This window comes from Oncorhynchus kisutch, linkage group LG11 (genome assembly GCF_002021735.2).
Source record: "Oncorhynchus kisutch isolate 150728-3 linkage group LG11, Okis_V2, whole genome shotgun sequence".
Lineage (NCBI taxonomy): Eukaryota > Metazoa > Chordata > Actinopteri > Salmoniformes > Salmonidae > Oncorhynchus > Oncorhynchus kisutch.
In genome coordinates this window covers 61,885,449-61,907,540 of record NC_034184.2, presented here as the reverse complement: position 1 = coordinate 61,907,540, position 22,092 = coordinate 61,885,449, and the positions used below count along the sequence as shown (strand labels likewise).

The following is a 22,092-nucleotide window of genomic DNA, read 5'->3' as shown; positions in this document are numbered from 1 at the left end:
ATGTATTACTATTTCAGTGTTTTTAATATTTCTTTTTTACATGAACTTTAACTTTATAACAAACCCTTTTAAACAAAAAAAATGAAAATACAAAAATGTCTATATGTAGCCTACAGCCACTATTTGTCACAATGCTGATGTCACCATGCTGCTTTTTGTTATCTCAAGAAAGAAATATTGTGTGTATGCTAAATTATAAACAGCTTAATCATTATATAATGGTGGTGGTGGTGTTTAGCCTGCCCAGCTGATATTGGCCAATTTAAATCAAAACTAATTTCACACATAATAGGCAATTACACTAAGACAAGACATTTTTCCCCCTTTTTTTACATTATCAATAGAGTGGAATCATGCAGCCCGTGTTTGTTTCATTTCATAAGACATTAAGGTTTGTATCATTCACAACTCAAGTTGCCAAATAACTTAAACATATAACCTGTTTCAAATAATCACTTTTTAAGCTGAACACAGAATAACCACTCCATGTGTGTACGAGCTAAAATGCCCTGCCTAAAATCAATAACGGATTTATTGTAATGGTGTACAGGCAATTAAATTGATTTCTTTAAGCAATAAGGCCCGAGGAGGTGTGGTATATGGTCAATATACCACGGCAAAGGACTGTTCTTATGCACGACGCAACACGGAGTGCCTGGATACAGCCCATAGCCATGGTATATTGGCCATAAATCACAAACCCCCAAGGTGCCTTATTGCTATTATAAACCGGTTACCAACGTAATTAGAGTAGTAAAAATACATGTTGTCATACCCCTGGTATACCACGGCTGTCAGCCAATCAGCATTCAGACTACGAACCAACCTGTTTATAATACACTTATAAAATGTAGATGTTCCAAAGGCACTCATCAGCAGCTTGCATGTGTGGAACCCCTTTATGTTAATTAAACCCTCACCCTTACCTCAGTGACCTCCATTAGAAACACATTTGAGAGTTGCTTTCTGTGACAGTCTCCAGTCTTTGGATGTGTAAGCTACAATCGAAATCTTGAAAGTTTTGATAGTCTGTAGTCCTTTCCAATACAATCAACACATGAATTCCAGTTGATGGGCACTTCATCCAAGAGTAGTGCTGCCAATCTTAACCACATACTACTTTTCAATAAAGCATCAAAGTTCAGTTAGAAAATGACAGCCAAGTCTACCTGAAAAACATCCCCACTCAATAGGAACTCCAGTAGTAAAGACAGCTTTTAGCCCATTACTGTGCACAGCGGTTAACAGTCAATCTCGACAGCTAGAGAGGATGTGTAAGGGATTGCCAGCGAGGTGAAACTATTTCCCACAACCAAAAACATGTGCAATAACAAACCATTACAGCAAAAGAACCAGCAATAGAAAGACAAAAAATATGCTCTCCTTCTCTTCCATCCGTGATTTAAGGGACTTACCAGACTCATGTTTCAATGGGATGACCTGTGGTATGAGTGTTGGGAGTCAGGAGTGGTGTTTGAGGCAAGTGGCAATGCCCTCATCTACGGCGACACTGTGGGGCTCTGAATCGCAACACCCTATATAAAAAAACACAAGAATGAGCAGAGCCCTCTCCCTGTGACCACGTGATGCGCTAATCGGAACTGTATCTCCCAACCTGGCACTAACCTCTCTCTTATGATTGTGCCGTGTTAGAATAAACAAGACTCTGCATTTATTCTCGCTCTGAGGACAAACCAACAGCACCTGAAAGGGCAAGCTGTGTTTGAATGGTCCTCAAACAATACCTTGCATTCACCTCCCTCATTTTAACTTTGGTACGTGTCAATATTGACCAAGGTACTTTAGACCCTAAATCTCTGTCAGAGGCCTTGGAGTGGGATGGGGCTTGATGTCCTATGGGTGGTGGATCATTCTTGAAACACATGGGAAACTGAGTGTGAAAAATCCAGCAGCGTTGCAGTTCTTGACAAACTTGTGCACCTGGCACCAACTACCATACCCCATCAAAGGCACAAATATTTTGCCTTGCCCATTCACCCTCAATTGCACACATACACAATCCACTTCTCAATTGTGACAAGGCTTAAAAATCCCTCTTTAACCGGTCTCCTCCCCTTCATCTACACTGATTGAAGTGGATTTAACAAGTGACATCAATAAGGGACAGACTGACCAGGTGAATGCTGTGTCACGGAAAGAGCTAGGTGTTCATGTTTTGTACACTCGGGGTATATACTCTATACTGTGTATATATACACACACAGTGGGGTCTGAAATTGACACCCGTGATAAAGACGAGCAATGACTGTAAAAAAATAAATACTTCAAATACTGAGCTACATTGCATGCAAAAAAAAGGGAAATTATATTACACTGAACAAAAATATACACAACCTGTAATATGTTGGTCCCATGTGCTGAAATAAAAGATACCAGAAATGTTCCATACACGCACAAAAAGATGATCTCAAATTTAGTGCACAAATGTATTTATATCCCTGTTAGTGAGCATTTCTTCTTTGCCAAGAGAATATATCCACCTGACAGGTGTGGCATTTCAAGAAGCTGATTAAACAGCATGATCATTACACAGATGCACCTTGTTCTGGGGACAATAAAAGGCAACTCTAAAATGTGCAGTTTTGTTACACAACACAATACCACAGATGTCTCAAGTTGAGGGAACATGCAATTGGTAGGCTGACTGCAGGAATGTCCATCAGAGCTGTTGCCAGAGAATGTCATGTTAATTTCTCTACCATAAGCCACCTCCAACGTCGTTTTAGAGGATTTGTCAGTACATCCAACAGGCCCCACACCGCAGACCACGTGTATGGTGTGATGTGGGCGAGCGATTTGCTGATGTCAACATTGGTGGCGGTAGGATTATGGTATGGGCAGGAATAAGCTACAGACAATGAACGTAATTGCATTTTATCGATGGCAATTTGAATGTAAAGAGATACTGTGACGAGATCCTGAGGCCCATTGCATATCTGTATTCCCAGTCATGTGAAATTCATAGATCAGGGCCTAATTAATTAATTTAAATTGACTGATTTCCTTATATGAACTTTAACTCTGTAAAATCTTAGAAATTGTTGCATTTCGCATTTATATTTCTGTTCAGTATAATACAATTGCTCAGAGAAAGAGATTTTGTCTAACAAGTAATACATGTTTTTCTTTAAAAGGGAGAGGTCAAAATGATTTGACACCCCTAAATATTTTTATAAATAAAGTATTTGGTCCCACATTTATAGCATGTAATGACACTAGGGCTGTGGCGGTCATGCAAATAACTTCTGGTGTCACGGTAATTGACCGTTAATTGACAAAGGGGTTCCACACATGCAAGCTCCTGATGCGTACCTTTGAAACATCTACATTTAAAAATCTAATAAATACATTTAATAGCCTATACACCATCACAATGAAACCATTATTTTAAGTCGGGTCTTTCCTATAAAACATAATATGAAGAAAATGTATTTCCAATAATAAAGCAAAAACAGGTTCAGAAATTTTTGCTAATTTGTTCAATTTAAAATAAAATAAAAATCACATTTACATAAGTATTCAGACCCTTTACTCAGTACTTTGTTGAAGCACATTTGGCAGCGATTACAGAATTGAGTCTTCTTGGGTATAACGCTACAAGCTTGGCACACCTGTATTTGGAGAGTTGGGAGTTTCTCCCATTCTTCTCTGCAGATACTCTCAAGCTCTTCCTTTTCATCAAGGATCTCTCTGTACTTTGCTCCGTTAATCTTTTCCTGGATCCTAACTAGTCTCCCAGTCCCTGCCACTGAAAAACATCTAGGATTGCAAAATTCTGGCAACTTTCGCAAAATTCCCAGGTTTTCAAGAAATCCTGGTTGGAAAACTCCTGGAATCAGAAGGGAATAAAATCAGTAAAACCAGGAATCTTCTAAACAGGATTTCTGGAAAACCTGGAGATTTTGGGAAAGTTACTGGAATTTTGCAACCCTAAAAACATCCCCACAGCATGTGCTCCCACCACCATTCTTCACCGTAGGGATGGTGCCAGGTTTCCTCCAGACGTGACACTTGGCATTCAGGCCAAAGAGTTCAATCTTGGTTTCAGACAGAGTTTTAGGTGCCTTTTGGCAAACTCCAAGCAGGATGTCATGTGCCTTTTACTGAGTAGTGGCTTCTGTCTGGCCACTCTACCATAAAGGCCTGATTGGTGGAGTGGTGCAGAGATGGTTGTCTGGAAGGTTCTCCCATCCCCACAGAGAAACACTGGAGCTCTGTCAGTGACCATCGGGTTCTTGGTCACCTCGCTGACCAAGGCCCTTCTCCACAGATTACTCAGTTTGGCCCGGGCAGTCAGCTCTAGGACTGCCCTAGGAAGAGTCTTGGTGGTTCCAAACTTCTTCCATTTAAGAATGATGGAGGCTACGGTGTTCCTGGGGACCTTCAATACTGCAGAAATGTTTTGGTACCCTTCCCCAGATCTGTGCATCAACACAAAGCTATCTCTGAGCGCTACAGACAATTCCTTGGTTTTGCTCTGACATGCACTGTTAATTGTGGGACCTTATATAAATAAGGTATGTTTTTTGCAAAGATGTTGCAGTCCACTATCATAGGCTATAGCACTGGCCAACGTTAGGCTTTAAGGTTCCGATTAAGAAGCACCAGCATGTTTAATTTGTCAGGCTTCAGTGAAGACCGGAGAGAGGTAACTATGTTCCCTGTCGTGCTGAACACCCTCTCTTGACACAGTGCTGGTAGCACACATGCACATATACTTTTTGGCAAACAGAGCCAATAAAGGTAAACGAGAGAGTGGTTATATCCCGCCACCATGACAGGGGGTCAGCAGATGTGTCTGGTTCCTTCTCTGCCATATAGCTGGTCATATCGGTGTCGGCACACACTATCAAGGGTACCGGGGTTTGCTTTCAGGTCCCGTTTCTTCTTTAAGAAGCTCACCATTCTTCTCGCATATTCGGAAAATGTCTTCATCCATATTTATTAGCTGATCTCTCACATTTGACTTGAATCCAAAATTATTCCAAATGGCTGCCGTTGTGTTTGGCTTTAAAAAAAAAAAAAAACACATCCATGACCATGTTTTAGAAACAGTTTTTACCTGTTTTTGACCAACTGGATCTGATGGGATCGCTCCGATCGTCTGCTCTTTTCTGTCCATATGGGAAGACGTGGTTCAGGTAGCCTAGTGGTTAGAGCATTGGGTCAGTAACCGAAAGGTTGCTGGATTGAATCACCAAGCTGACAAGGTAAAAATCTGTCATTCTGGCAATTAACCCATGTTCCCCGTAGGCCACCATTTTAAATAAGAATTTGTTCTTAGCTGACTTTCCTAGTTAAATAACGGTTAAATAAAATAAAATCTAGGCAAGTTTTTCAGGGCCAGATTTTTCTAAAATGCTGGTTTCGGCTATTGTTACCTCTGCAGATTATTAAATTAAATCATGAAGTGTTTGATTTTCGATTACATTTGCATTTATATCAGTGTGATTAGAAGGACCATTAGTGACTTAATGGCTGTTAGCAAGTGCAGTTTTGGAGTAGCCTAATTATCGTGAATCAACAGTCACGTGGAATTTAACTGCGGTTATGACTCGTGACTGCCGGAGTGGCGGTAATATGATCACCGTAACAGCCCTAGATGCTACAAGCTTGATGGATGCATTTGCAGTTTGTTTTGGTTGTGTTTCAAATGATATTGTGCCCAATAGAAATTAATGGTAAATAATGTTGTCATTTTGGCATCACTTTGATTGTAAATAAGAATATAATATATTTCTAAACACGTCTACATTAATGTGGATACTACCATGCTTACGGATAATCCTGAATGAATAATGAAAGTTACAGAAGGTCCAAGACATGCCGGGGCGGCAGGGTAGCCTAGTGGTTAGAGCGTTAGACTAGTAACCAAATGGTTGTAAGTTCAAATCCCCGAGCTGACAAGGTACAAGTCTGTCGTTCTGCCCCTGAACAGGCAGTTAACCCACTGTTCCTAGGCAGTCTTTGAAAATAAGAATTTGTTCATAACTGACTTGCCTAGTTTAAAAAAAGGTAAAAAATAAAATGCGGGGGAGAGGTTAGAGGTTAGCATGTCTTGGTTTCTTTGACCCGCAACTTTCTCACTCACGTTTTTCTTTTTACATAAAGATATAGGTCACATTCTCTCAGCCTTGTACTGTGGGAGGAGAGAACATGTGCCATATAGGTCATTGAATCAGCAAATGGGGCTTTTCCACAACTTGTAAAAACGTTGATTGGATATAACACCTGAATGTCCTGAAATGGTACTCAGTTATTAGTTACACCACAACGCCTCAACCAAGTGCTATTGTTCTGGGGTTAAACATTGGACATGTTCAGACCGCAATGGATTGTTAGAGCACAATGGCACACAATGGTTGTGTGGCTTTGGAAGACTTAAAAGCGTAAAATTAAAGTGCATTGGTCTCTGGCTCTGCACCCAGCAAGAACTGTATCTCATGAGTCATTGCATTTGAAGGTACTGAGTGATCAGATAGGAGACGAGCTGGGTAGATGTGAACATGCAGTGTGCTCTGCCTTTGTCTTATCATTGCTTAGCCGGGGGGCAGGGTGAAGCGGAGGCTTTGTAGAACACTTTGAAGGTCAAAGTGGAGATCACTTGGATCGCAGAGTGACCTCCACAATGCCCTGAAGTGAGGTTGGTGATACGATTCTGTAGGCTGTCAAAACATTGGTAATTACATTTTTGTATCCGAGCTCCTAGAGTGTGCGGCTCTCTTTTATTTTCAAGTTTTCTACTCCGCTAGCCAGCACCTCGCCTAAATAGGTGTGCGTTTATTTTTCTTCTAAACTATTCTGTAGGTACCATGAACACTCATAGTTGTCATACTGAAGCTTTACCCTGGTCGTACTGATGGTTTGGGGAAGCCTGCTCAGGACCTTCTTAGGAACCAGGTAGGTAGACAAAACTTATCAAAATAAACATCACACACAAGAAGAGAAATCAAATCTGCCGTGTGGAAAGTGAAAAGAGATAGAGGAAGCTTTCAAATATCTAATTAGAGTTCCCCAATACAGTAAACCAGATAGATTGGGCAAACTGAAATATTAATCTCAGTAATGCAATAACCCCTACTGTCTGCTTAACGTATACTAGGTTTGTTACAAGCAAAGTGAGTGTAGTGAGTACTCAGCTAGTCACTTACACAGAGGCTGTAGAGAGGATTAGAGGAGCTGAGAGGTGGCTGAAATCCCACACAGTCAGCAACACTCAGAGCAGAAGGACAGGTTAACAGTGGCGGATATAGAGTAGTAAGTGATCATGTAATACTCCGTTGAGTCACTGCATTCCTGCAGCAGCAGGCCAGACGAGGAGATCTCATGTCCATCTGTTGGAGAGGTCTTTGAAGGTAATGCCTTGTGTGTAAATATGACCACTGTCTCTTTCGCCCCAGTGGTACCATCTGGGTAAACAGGCCAATGTTCCTCAAAGTTGCTTCCCTTCACTTTTGAGGTCTGATTAAAGTGCCCACCAAATAATATTTTCAACCACTGACCTTGATTCTTAGTTGTTGACATGCAGTGAAACGTGAGGAAGTAAGCTTGACAAAATCGAGGGTGGCTATGCTTTAAACGTTATTGAGGGGTAGACCAGCAATGCTAACGCTTTCTTTCCCACACTGATTAAGTGATAGTGGAGTAGAGCTAGTCCTAGTGCGAGTCGGATGTCATCCGGACATCCACCCGCCTCTGTGGAAGATCTTTGTCCATGCAGCCCATGAACTATCAATGAACTTCATTCTTTATAAACAAATAAATAAAGCGCCTTTGATATTCTTCATGTAATAAAAAGCGCTATATAAATATATTATTATTAATGTGATATCCCTTGCATGATGATAGCCAGTGACATTGGATACTGTCATACTGTGACTTAGAGGAGGAAGGGGGTTGGGGTGCGGGGACTCTTAATTCTAATCCCTTTACGAAGGACAAACAAAAGAGGCTGGCGATTTGTCATGCCAGACGCCTTCCTCTAAAGTTATTCTCTAATGGGGTCACTTCTAGGGGAGGTGTTACTCACAACATGCTGATTGTATAAATCCTCTCACACCACAGCTGTGTCCCAAACAGCACCCTATTCCCTGCACAGTAGCACACTACATAGAGAATAAGGTGCCATTAAGGACGCATGCCTTGCCACTTCTAGCTGTCCAACACTATTCACACACGGCTCTGGCAGCCATTAGCTAGGAGTTTTACAAGACACTGACTGACCACATTCCCCTGCAGAGATATCTAGCGTGCTCCATCTGTTGACAGTCGAGGGGTAACTATCAGCAAATCACTGATTAAGACAACAAATGAGAAGAAATGTTGTCCTCCATTCACATACTCACGCAAACAGTCAATGGGCTGTTGACAAAATAACAAGACCGTCGCAGACGCCTTTGGAATTGGACAGTGCAACAAATCTTTATTATTATTAGTTGTTGTCGCAACAAATCTTTGCAAAGTTCAAGTTTCACTTGTTGCACACATTACAAAATGTTGTCAGGGAAAAAAGGACAAATTCATTCAGTTTCGAACCCCATTGTGTTCACTTTTACTACAAGTCAGGTGTAGACCTATCTACTATATTTTTTGTTCAGCCTTTAAAACCAATATAGTGCACGTGGTATGTAGACATAGAACAGGAAAAGTCTCTTCATGTCCACACACATGGAGGCGCTTCTAAAGGAAATCAATGCCCATGTGACTCTTTATGTTGCTGTATGTTACCTTGTGTTCAAACTCATAACTCACCTTTGCTGCTGTGTAAAGAAACTCCATCAAAGTCCAATCTCGTTTCTCACGCGGCATTATCTCTAGCGACCGTATTTTTTTGCTTGATAAGTACAAATAACTACCGCACACAGTAATCACATTTTCAACCTCTGTCTACGGTCTCTTTTGGTTGCCTCCAGTCACATGACAAAAGGGCAGTATCTAGCGGCAGGAAGAGGACATCAACCCCAGTTTCACAACGTTGACTGACCCTTCCAAAATCCAAATAGGATTATCTAAACTATCCTTAAACACACACACACACTCTCGCTCTTCTCTCTTGCATACAAGCATGTACACTCATCGTTTGAACGGTGAATTATTAACTCTGAAGAGCAAGGAAGCAAGGAAAATTACAAATGACAGCTTCACCTCCAGTCAAATAGTTAAATTGACAAAAGACATGTCGGTTTGCTATCAGCTTCGTGCAGATGTACAAGAAAGAAAACAACATCTGCAGCCATGAAGTTGTAAACACATCAATTGGATAGCAGCTTAGGTATGTATTGACAATCGTCTGAATTCTCCGTAAGAGATTATAAAGACGCTTCATTGGCTGCCAGCCTTGTAACGGAGTTATATTGAAATGATTGAACTGACTAATGGGCTGAATCTGATTACCAGCAGACTCTATTCAAATCACAGCCCTCAAAGCCGTCCATCAACAAGCCATCTGTCCTTGGACAGGAAAAGGTTTAGAGAGCCCAGATTTACCAAGGTTAAATAAGGTCGGTGTAATGTCACAAAACAGCAGACTTGTCACATTAACCAGACATACGGTAGATAAATCTGTAGGCCATAATTAGCCATTACCGCCACTGGGATACCCGTCCATATCACAGAGTACATACAACTTACTATATGTTCATGTTTTGCATTGCACCTCTGCAACTCAGACATGTGTAGCAGGGACATTACAATTCAACTACAGAACTACCGCTACATTATAACACAGGGAGGTATTCAGGACATGAGCGTCCTTTCACTCTTAGTTGTTTATGTCTTGGAGAGTCCACCTACTAAGAGGCAGTAGGCCAGTCCTGGGGGGGGTTGTCTAGTGCCACAGCCACATGATTGTGTAACATGGGATAGGAAGCAGCTGACTGAAAAAAAATGTGCATAGCTCAGGGAAAGCAGGCATTTCCTGAAGTGGTGGAGCAGTGAGTGACGTTCTAGTATCTACCGCTCTTGCACTGTGTGTGGTGGTGCATGTGTTTGAGTCTACTGTACGTGTGCATGCATGCATTCTTAAGAGGGTCGTGGGAGAATGTTTGTGTGGGTCACATATGGATGCTTGGCCATAGACAATGCTCATTTCATTTTTGTTTGTTGTGTAAAGGTTAAAGATCTGCTATAAACTCTGTATCCAATCTCAATTAATCATTTGAAGAAACCATAAAGAGGACGTGTATTTATTCCTCATTGATTGCCCAGAAAACATTTTTTCTTTCTTTGAATGACCCTCACGGCCTCTCTCAACACTACCCAAAGCAACTTACTCATCTTCTTCAGATTGTTATTTTGAGAGGACCCCAGGGAGCTGGAATTTAGTTTTAACCATTGACCTTGACCAGCTGGCCTCTGCTCTGAGCCTAAACCACAGAGATGCTTTAGCACCGAGCTTCTAAAAGTACTGATGCCAATATGTTAAGTTGGAGTGCCCATTCTGCCCCACATTACAAACCGGGCACTGGAAAGGCCTGGAAATACAACAAGATATTTTGGTCCTAGTACAGCTTCATTTCTAAATAGACGCTGGCTTAAGAAAAGTGGAAGGAAATTGCTTGGCTTGGTGTAACCTTCGACATACTTGATTCCCCAAGCCAATCTCCACCCCATAAGGTCGTATAAGGGCAGCAGGCACTTCTCAAATGGGGCCCAAGGGAAATGGTTTGAAAAACATTTCATGTTTCAATTCAGAAGTCAGAATTAATAAAAATATCCCTAAACCTGCCTGGAGTCAGGGGATTTAATCCCAGTGAGGGCATGGATTTGTATATACCCTGCTCTGAGAGGAACGGCACAAACCAAAAAACACACTCCCATTCCAAAACACAGTGAACTGGAGAGGCTGACGAAGCAGAACTCTAGCATAGGGAGAATGTGTGTCACGTGTACAAAGAAACAAGGACGTTTGGCAATCAGAGATCAGATGAATGCCTTTCTCGCAGAGGACCACTGCAGTTTTATGAGAATATTCAATTAGCATAAACACAATATATAGTCAGGAGCAATAATATATCAATGTACAGTACCAGTCAAAAGTTAGGACACACTCATTCAAGAGTTTCTTTATTTTAACTATTTTCTACATTGCAGAATAATAGTGAACACATCAAAACGATGAAATAATACATATGGAATCATGTAGGAACCAAAAAAGTGTTAGACAAATGCCAAGAGTGTGCAAAGCTGTCAAGGCAAAGAGTGACTACTTTGAAGAATCAATTTTTGATTTGATTAACCCTTTTTATGGTTACTCATGATTCCATATGTGTTATTTCAGTGTCTTCACTATTATTCTACAATGTAGAAAATAGTACAAATAAAGAAAACCCCTTGAATGAGTAGGAGTGTCCAAACTTTTGACTGGTACTGTATGTTGACACGCAATTTCTTACTGATGTCAATGACTGTCAAATCACAGGTCTCTTTGATGTCTGTGTTTGTTTGCATTGTGTGGAAAATGTTTGTTAGGATGACCTGACTTACTGAACTTGTATCGCAGTGTGAATGAATGAATGGACTTACAATGTGGATGACTGATGCCAAGGCGTCTGTGACATTGCTGGGTTCATTGGGGTTGCTCATGGCTCCTCTCCTCTGTGGAATGGGTGCTGGTGCTGTGGCTGTCTGGATAGCTAACAGGTTTAGGGAACGGTGTGGCTTCAGCCCTTCTCTTTCTCACTCGGACTCAGATAGCTTTTGGGCAGCATAACCTGGGAAAGACAGAAATATGTAAGTGCATCTTAAAACAAACCTTTAAATATATTTATATATATTTTTTAAACAAGTTATTTAGCAGAAGCTGTTATCCAGAGCGACTTGGGTTAGTGCCTTCATCTGAAGATAGCTGGGTGAGACAACCACATATCAGTCATAGTAAGTACATTTTTCCTCAATAAAGATGCTGTCAGCAAAGTCAGTGCTAAACTCAATGAGTCATCTTGTTTTTACACAGCACAATAAAACTACTCTCACAAAACACAAAGGTCATGACAGATTCCTTGTTTGGTTAGGAAGATGATAATTCATCTTTGATTCCTGCCTAAAGGCTGGAGGTTGTCAGCACAAGCTCAGACTTAGACACAGGGCCCCTAACCATGATTAGTCACGTGTCTTGTTACTGTGTCCCTGTCGGGGAGGACTCCAGTTCTACTGTAATTCCTCACCACCCCCAAGGTCATTACAACCACTGTCTGATAAGGGCCAGATAAGGGCTTGCTACTGTTGAGAAGAGGCTGTGATAAGTGATGGCGCGTGACTGGGGCCACGTGGCCTACCCCTGCAGGACCCATACCTGCAGGTCAGGAGCCTTTGGGTACAGTAGAGACAGACAGGAAGCAAGGACAGACAGGGCTGGTGGTGGTGCAGCACCAAGAGGTGTAACATCAAAGTCTGGTGTGATTATTGTACTGCATAATATGCATTTCTGATTAGTTTTTGTACCCATTTCAAGATAACTGGCAGCCAACATTAAACTGATTGTGAGGAATCAGATGCTGGTGCATGCTGTATAACCTACTCTGAATAATGTTTCCTAATGTATTCCTGTCGAAGAGAACATCAACAGAAAGCTTTACCCTTTTCAATCCCTTTGATATTCCAGGTGGTCAATGGTTTCAGCTTACAGAGAGCTTGGCGTGAGTCAAACATTGGCTCTGTGTGTCTGTTGAAGGAGATGCGCCGTTTCATTCAGACAGCTATAGCAGAGGAGATCTGTACGACCCAAATGGAACTCTATTTTGTTTATAGCGCACTACTTTTGACTAAGAACTATAGAGCTCTGGTCAAAAGTAGTGCACTGCAACAGGGTGGCTGTTCACGTTGGGCCATTCTCACCAGAGTCGCAAGACTCGCCGTTAGAAACACTGTCTGTTCCGTCAAAGGCAGCCTAGTTTTCCTGGCAATCACTATCAAAGTGCTTCACTGAAGCCAGGGCATAATCATATCAATGACCTTGTTTGCAAGAAAAGGTCCTTAAGAGGTAGCCTGGCTCATAACTTAGTACAGTCAACTATATAGAGATTAGGCCATGACGCGTGCTGTTGTTTGGAGGTTGTGGGCTGTAGAGAGAACACTTTGTTCAAAAATGTTAATTCTCCCAATCATAAGTGGAGTTCAAGAGGGACAAGGAAAGGGAGTGACATTAGGGGCCGTATGCATCAAGCGTCTCAGAGTAGGACAGCTGACTTAGGATCAGTTTTGCCATTGATATCACAATGAATAGATTGCATGAACAGGGGGGACCGGTCTAATCTTAGATCAACACTACTCCAAGACGCTTGATACATAAAAGGCACAGGAAAATGACTAATTCCATGTACCAGAGATCTTAAATGATCAACAAGTCAATTGCACTGAGACAAGATATCTCAATGACACGTGACACACACACACCGCACAGTTGTAGGAGACATGAGAAAATTGACTGTGTCAAACTGCACAATAAGAACCAAAAACTGTTTTGATGTGCTTAAAATAGGACTTTCTCAGTAAAACTAGACCCCTGCTGACTAAGGAAAGGGGAGTGATCAACAGTGGGATAAAGTTAGAATTACAGTACATTGGGTTCCTAACCACACAACCATGGGAAACGGCTTATGCACCCCAGGGCAAGACTGTAATAACATCCATTATGATAACAATATGAACACAGTAATAATACAAATAATACAAAGCCCCAAAAAAATGAAATTACAGCAATCACAATGAAAGGAAATCAATGCAGAGCCAAATTGCCCAGTGGATTTATCCAGCCATGTCATAACGTTTTCAGGGATCTGATATTTTTCAGCCTGCAATCAATCAGCCTTCCAGACTTTTGAATATGGGACATTTATCATCCTAAGATTGAAAGGAGATGACTGTGGACTACAGGAAAAGGAGGACTGAGCCCGCCTCCATTCTCATCGACGGGGCTGTAGTGGAGCAGGTTGAGTGAGAGTTTCAAGTTCCTTGGTGTCCACGTCACCAACAAACGAACATGGTCCAAGCACACCAAGAAAACCTGTTCCCCCTCGGGAGACTGAAAAGATTTGGCATGGGTCCTCAAAAGGCGGGTGCACCTTGCACCCTGCATCCTGACTGGTTGCGTCACTGCCTGGTATGGTGACTGCTTGGCCTCCTACCGCAAGAAACTACAGAGGGTAGTGCGTACTGCCTAGTACTTCACTGGGGCCAATCTTCCTGTCATCCAAGACCTCTATACCAGGCAGTGTCAGAGGAAGGCCCTAAAATTTTCAAAGACTCTAGCTACCCTAGTCATAGACTTCTCTCTGCTACCGCACGGCAAATGGCTACCCAGACTATTTGCATTGCCCCCTCTATCTTTTACACCGCTGCTACTCTGTTATTATCTATGCATAGTCACTTTAATAAATCTACCTATGTACGTATTACCTCAATTACCTCAACTAACCGGTGCCCCCGCACATTGACTCTGTACCGGTACCCCCTGTATATGGCCTCGCTTTTGTTATTTTACTGCTGCTTTTTAATTATTTGTTACTTTTATTTCTTATTTATTTATTAACTGCATTGTTGGTTTTAAGGGCTTGTAAGTAAACATTTCACTGTAAGGTCTACATGTTGTATTAGGCACAAGTGACAAATAAAATTTGATAACATAACCTCTGTCCCAGGCTTAACTGCTACTGCATTAACATAACCTGAAGAAATAGGTTAAAGTGATAGTGCAAGATTCTGGCAACTATGGATAGACATTTTATGTTCCTGCGTTCCAGTATGAAGGTAGAGGTAGTTTTGTGAGCCAATCAGCATGGGAAATTAACAACAGTCAAATGCTGGTAGATTTAGGCTGGCTTGTAGACATAGGCGGGTGGTCACACAGAGCATTTGGGAGCAGTTATTTTTTATCCAAAGCCCACATGTATAAAAAAAGAAGAAGTAATTTAAAAAACATACATATGAGTGTGTGTGTCATCTCGAAGAGAGAATTTCAACACTACAGTGGTGAAAGCGAGGTAGGGTACAGCATATGTTCAATATCTGGTTCAAACAATAGAGAAAGATGGAGGCCTTGCCTGCTTGAAAAGGTATAGAACACATTAATATGTTGTTTTAACTTTACAAAACATGTACATGTGTTTGAAAGAAATGTGGCTGATAACATTTGCGCATTAAATTCACCACCCTGGAGCCAATGCTAACTAGCATAAACGCAATGACTGGAAGTCTACCGGAACAGCTAGCATGCTAGCTTGCACTATCACTAGTCTATGATATGGCAATACAGGTGGATGAGGAGACCCTTTACATGAGCAAGCATTTCCTGCTTGAGGTTTGGTCATCTAGCCCTGGGGCCTCCTTTGCAGCCTTCTGCACTATTTCCCTTGCAGAGTGGAAGAGTACTGGCAAATAAAGCTATGTAATGTCTTCCATTTCTCTAATCTATGTTTAGTCAAGTCACCAGAGTTTCCACAATTCTGATGTCACCTTAAGTCACCTGGTACACAAACCTTATGGTGCCATAACTAACTCCTCATCAATGTCTGAGATTCCATTCTAATGCTATCACAAGACGTCTACCTGCTTTCACAAAGCAAAATATGGATCAGTGCTGTAAAATTACAAAAAAAATATTCAAATAGTAAAATATTGATTTCTAATACTCTATCAAATCAATGTTAGTTACCTGGGTAGTTTGAATCTGACAGGAGACGTGAAGGTATTTACAACTTTATGACACCAGTGGCAGAGTTCCATGAAACAACTTAATTGCTTACTTCCATTAAGCAGTAGCAGGGCTCTACGCCAACTTTTTATTAATAAGAAGCACGTGTGCGCCTAAATTGTTGGCTCACACAAAGAAATTTAGGCGCACAATGAAACATATTTGAGGTAATAAAGCAAGAATCCTTCATTTTTCTAGGCGCACTGGTGCTCGCAAATATTTAGGAGCATATGCAATTAAAATGGTCGCACTTTAGAGCCCTGAGTAGGCCTATTTGCTTCCCAACTTCCCACTCATACCAGTAAACTTCCAATGTCTCAGACATGGGAATCAAATAGCATCTGTGCCGTGTCCACTTAAATTGATAAAACAATAAGGACCTGCTCTGAAAACAGTCTGAATTCGAGTCAAATAATGCCCCCCTAGGGGAAGCTCACCACTTTATAAATAACTGCAGTTAAAACCCATACATTTCGATTTGCATTTTGCCTCCTAGGCCTGTATGATTTGCACAGCATGACAGCTCTGTGAGATTATAAAGAACTTGGGTCACGCAATATGCAGTAAGCTATAGGCTAAGAGTACACTTAAAGCAAAGCCTAGCAGCTGATCAGTTTAGAGTAGGTATTGTAGTAGTATTGATATCTGCAAATGATTTAATATAACATGTAAATTGAGTCTACACAGTCAGTACCACTCAAGCTTATAAGAAGCTGTTGTAGGCTCAATCTACATGACAAGCCAATAACTCTTGGAAGCCTCAATTCAAGTGGTAGTAAAAACATGTTGTGTTGCAGTTGGACAGTTTTAAGCCTTTAAATTGTGTGGCATAAAAGTATAGACCACAGATTACATACTGGCATACTTCAATCAAAAAGGAATAATTTCAGGAAAAGCAGTTCAATAAGAAATCTAACTACCAATGAAAATGCCATTCCACAAATAGACACTCAATTATAATGTGGAAACCTCATCGTGGACACAACATATACTTAAGATTTAAGATTTTACTTAGTCTATGCTTAGGCTATATTAGTGTATGCGACTCCTGTTTTAGGGACAGGGTTTATCTTTCTTGAAAACAACTTGTTTTTAGATGTGGTTTTGCAGGGTTAGCATAGAATATGTAGGCTATAGGCTACATTACATCAGCATAGTGATAGCACTTCTGCTCAAGTGTGAGGTGTCCCTTAGATAAATCTTTAAGGCCAGCACCAACCTAACTCAAAATACACGGTGTTCATCTATGAATCCTCAATGCCTAACTCACAGAATTGAGTTCATCAACTCCAATTTCTAATGATTGGGAGGCTCCAAGACACAGGAGAATGTGGACGAGAGGTCGACCAATTAAGATTTTAACGCCGATACCAATATCAATTATTGGAGGACCAAAAATGCTGATACCGATTTAAATCGGACGATATATATCTATCACAACAATACTGAATGAACAATGAACACTTACTTTAACTTAATATAATCCATAAATAACATCTATTTCGTCTCAAATAAATAATGTTCAATTTGGTTTACATAATCCAAAAACAGTGTTTGAGAATAAAGTAAAAGTGCAATATGTGCCATGTAAAAAAGCTAACGTTTAAGTTCCTTGCTCAGAACATGAGAAAGCTGGTGGTTCAATATTCCCAGTTCTTCAATATTCCCAGTTAAGAAGTTTTAGGTTGTAGTTATTATAGGAATTATGACGCGTCGACCACCTTTCATATACCTTTGACTATTGGATGTTCTAATAGGCACTTTAGTATTGCCAGCCTAATCTCGGAAGTTCATAGTCTTGAAGTCAAACAGCGCTGTGCTTCAAGCATTGATAAGAGCTGCTGGCAAACGCAGCAAAGTGCTGTTTGAATGAATGCTTAGGAGCCTGCTGCTGCCTACCACTGCTCAGTCAGACTGCTCTGCCAAATATCAAATAATAGACTTAATTATAATAAACACAGAAATACGAGCCTTTGGTCATTAATATGGTAAAATCCGGAAACTATATTTCTAAAACAAAACGTGTATTCTTTCAGTGAAATACAAAATCGTTCTGTATTTTATAGAACGGGTGGCAACCCTAAGTCTAAATATTGCAGTTACATTGCACAACCTTCAATGTTGTCATAATTATGTAAAATTCTGGCAAATTAATTACGGTCACAATTCGCAACGAGCCAGGCGGCCCAAACTGTTGCATGTACCCTGACTCTGCTTGCACTAAACGCAAGAGAAATTTCCCTAGTTAATATTGCCTGCTAACATTCATTTTTTAAAACTAAATATGCAGGTTTAAAAAAATATACTTCTGTGTTTTGATTAAGAAAGGCATTGATATTTATGGTTAGGTACATTTGTGCAAAGATTGTGTTAAATCATCACCTGTTTGGCGAAGTTGAAGTAGGGTGTGATTCGATGATAAATTAACAGGCACCTCATTGATTATATGCAACGCAGGATTAGCTAGTTAACCTAGTAATATCATCAACCATGTGTAGTTAACTAATGATGTGAAGATTGTTTTTTTTATAAAGATACGTTTAAATGCTAGCTAGCAACTTACCGTGGCTCCTTACTTTTTGTTGTTGTTGTAGGCATATACCATATCAATTTATAAGGCTGATGGAAAAGATACAAATGTTTAGCTTAAAATGTTGATAAACTATTACTTCTTCACATTTTAAGAGCAGAAATGCAATTTGCAGAAAGACACCTTTCTAAAATGCACACCACCGCACATGCGAGAGGTTTCATGGACAGAGATGGAAATATCCTTTAGTAATTTCAAAATAGGGGAAATCTAAAGATGCAACAACTATCATAGGTTGCTAATATGACTAGGATAATGCATTTGACTGCTAGACAATGAAAAAAATGTTGATTTGAAAATCAACAGAACAGGAGAGCGCATATGAGGAAGTCTCTACAAAATAATTGCCTCCACGTTTCTATGGTGGGATTTTGACTATAGGCTACTTTGAAGCAAGGTAAGACATGCCTCATTATATGAAGTAAAACATCCAAGTCTCAAACAATTAAGGAACAGGAAAAATATAGCAATGCTAATGATAGTCCTAACTGTCTTCTGGTAGATGGACAGGTTTTCCCAAAAACCTTCTCAATTAAATGTTAACTAGCTACAAAGTAGCCTATGCCTACCTGGCAGAATTATGATTATTTGCACCAAACCAGTGGCCATTTGTTTTGCAAACTCCATCCATGTGCGCTACAGAAACACAGCTAGCCAAACAGTGCTGTACAGTTGAATTAAAGGGTAACTACACAAAACAAAGTAAAATCAACATTTCTAGATTTTTCCCACACCTCAAAAGTGGTCACCTGAAGTGGTTTAAGCATTGTTGTAGTCTTAAAATATCACATTTATTTATATTATTTATTTATATCACAACATCTATTTTTTTAAGTGTGACTTTGAGAGCCAAAAAAGCTGAAACCTGGAGTGAGTGTCATCGGAGAACAAAATGTCTGCAGGTCCACTCGGGGAAACTTTACTCTCAATTCATTGAATTACTTATCAGACTAGAGCACAACGCAACTCTAAACGAATTAACCTTGCTGTACGGTATTAAACTGAAATCACAAAAACTCACATTGAATGAAGCAGACAAAAACAAAAAGACCCAAATCGAAGTAAATGGTTAAAAGTAACATGAAAACAGCCAAACAGGACAGGTTAGGTATCAACACCTCCAAAGCAAATGTAGCCTCATTTATCTGTTTTAATAGTGGGACTACTATTACCCTACTTGCACAGTACAGTTTGGGTTCGGCCAGACCGTGAAAGACCAATATGGAATTAATCATTTTAGGTCATTCAGAGTGCATCTTACTGTTTTTCATAGCATCTTTCACACAGAGCACCTGTCCTGGACTTTGATGCTACCTGACAGTCTAGTGAAGAGATTGTATTGTAAGTCCATCATAATTTTAAAAAATGTTTTCATCAAACCACCTGTCGGTTGCATTGAATCAGCTCGCAGGCAGGATCTGGCCCGCGGGCCTTACGTTTGACACCCCTGCACTAAAAAAGGTACAGACAGACTACAGAAGAAAAACCTAAAATGTAGCCTAGGTACCAACTGTCTACACTTACTGACCATGAATGAACTAGACAGGGGAGAGTTTTCAGAAAGTGAAAAGAAATGCCCAATCCTCCAATAGAGCAAACAAAGAACTCTGAGGGAAGCAAATGCATTTATCGTGAACTCAAAATGCCATTTAGCAAACCATGTGTGTTGCTGAAAACAAGTTCATAAAGAGTCTATTTCGAGCTTTATACGACTGTGGCGGAGTGTTTGTTGGAGCCACTTAACTAGAAGAGCACAAACAGTGCGGACAGGAATATGATAGGAAATTAGGATTATTTTTCTGGAGAGACCTAAACCTCTGCAGGTCCACAAGGGGAAACTTTACTCTCAATTCATTGAATTACTTATCAGACTAGAGCACAAAGCAACTCTAACCAAATTAACCTTGCTGTACGGTATTAAACTGAAATCACAAAAATGAATGAAGCAGACAAAATCCAATTCAAAGTAAATGGCTAAAAGTAACATGAAAACAGCCAAACTGGACAGGTATCAAAACTTTCAACAAGTCACCACTGAGACAACTTCAAAAACCTTATACTGTACCTTTGTGTGCCTCCTGCAGGGGAGCCTGACATTGTAGTGCAAAGCTGAACGCCGCTGTGAGGGGAGACCAGGAACCGGACAAAGTGAAGGAAAGAAAAAGAAAAGCGTGAGACAAAAAGAAAGACAGAAAGCAAGCTGCAATTAGAGAGGCTTTCTGTGTGGCTTTACTGGCCGTGGTGGGCTCCTAGCCTAGTTTATTGTTCCCCCAGATGCTCCCTCTCACACTAACAGTCACAGACTGATAAATGCAGCCTTCCTCCTCAGGATTATGTTTCCTCCTGCAGCCCGCTGACAAGTAGCCATGTGACTGGAGTCAGTGACGACTTGTCCGAAGCCTCTGAGTCAGAGGCTTTGGACAAGCACAGACACTTTTTTTTAGATGCAATTGAACAGGCCTATAGCTTATGAACTGAACACAAAACACAATCAACTACTGTATAAACATTATACCTCTATCTGGAATTTCAAAAAAGAAACAGATAACACTTATTTCCTTGTAATAGAACAAGGCCAAAGTGATGGAGTCGTGTAGCTAATCTTGTGTGATGAAAACTGTCACCTCTAGCGTCAAAGTAGCAACACAGCCATAATGTGTGGTGATAACTATCCCACCAGAATAATACAAGATAATGTGACCCTGGATTAGGAAATACCTCAGCCTTACAATATATCATTTTTATGACATCATCAATAGATTAATGCAGGGAAGCAGTCCACCAATCTTCAGATGTCTGGCTCCAACTATATTGACACAGGCGAAACCAACAATAATGCTTGATTATAGTGTGCCACAATGGGCAAGCATTGTAGTAAATGCTGTAGACATTGACAATACAACATGAAAGAGAGCTCGACAAAATCTGGTTGCCATGACATACAATCAACTGGACCTTGAGCTGAATAGCAATTCTGTGCTGAACAATGACAAACGGTGGCGTAGGGCAGGGCCGTATATCATATTTCATAAAACGGGTTGTTTGGATCCTTGATGCTGATTGGTTGATATGCAGGAGTTGTGGGACAATAACTCTCGCAAAATAACATGGTGTGAATGTCAATTCCACTGTCCCCGCAGCCCAGGCAGGAAATTCATAAACATCTACATATTATTTGTCCATACTATTTGGTTTGCAACAGTCGGAAGTTGTATAAACCTATCTGTCAGCCTCTACGACCTGTGCAACAATCTCTCCTGTACCATGTTCATTCCTAGCTAGCCCAGGAATGAACATGAATCTAATAATTCACCAAGGAAACCATAAACACTCAGAATTCCAGTGCTGGAGTGCCATTTTAGCTGGCAACGATGTGAGTGGGACATCCCATTCTCCACCTAAGAGGCAAGCACCAGCCCTTGGCTTCACCTTTGGCTTCAGCTTGTCAAATGATAATTCCATTATTGCTTAATTACTACATAGGCCTACCGGTATTTATCCACGCACTGGTGTGGATTTTTATTGTACCCTCTAACAGTATTTTATATGTTGTATTTGTTACATTAAATAATTCAGTAAATTATATAAAATCATTTGTTTTTAAATCACCAGCAAGAAACTGCTAACAGCTGAGCTAGGTAACTTGCAAGCACAACAAGTCTACAACTTCGGGAGTAGAGACCTCGAAAATCGTCGGGCTGCTGTCTAGTGGCAAAAGTACCATTTTTTTGTTTACAAAAAAAATGAAATACTGAAAGACAAAAGAAACATGACAGTGTGTAAATTATAAATT

General features: G+C 40.5%; 1 protein-coding gene across 10 annotated transcripts in view; it reads right to left on the bottom strand.

Annotated features, from left to right (window-relative positions):
* LOC109899456 (anion exchange protein 2) overlaps positions 1 to 22,092 on the bottom strand; it is a 78,732-nt gene that overhangs the window by 24,860 nt on the left and 31,780 nt on the right. For 2 of the 10 annotated variants that reach the window (XM_031836037.1, XM_031836036.1), the window contains exons 3-4: positions 20,365 to 20,418; positions 11,545 to 11,732 (exon numbers count right to left, since the gene is read on the bottom strand). In XM_031836037.1, the coding sequence (XP_031691897.1) occupies positions 11,545 to 11,604 (60 nt within the window). In that variant the 5' untranslated portion in view covers positions 11,605 to 11,732; positions 20,365 to 20,418. Of the gene's footprint in view, positions 1 to 1,415; positions 1,536 to 5,083; positions 5,168 to 8,772; positions 8,926 to 11,544; positions 11,733 to 20,364; positions 20,595 to 22,092 lie in introns of those variants that run through there. The other 8 variants (XM_031836039.1, XM_031836038.1, XM_031836040.1 and 5 more) reach the window with 7 other exon arrangements.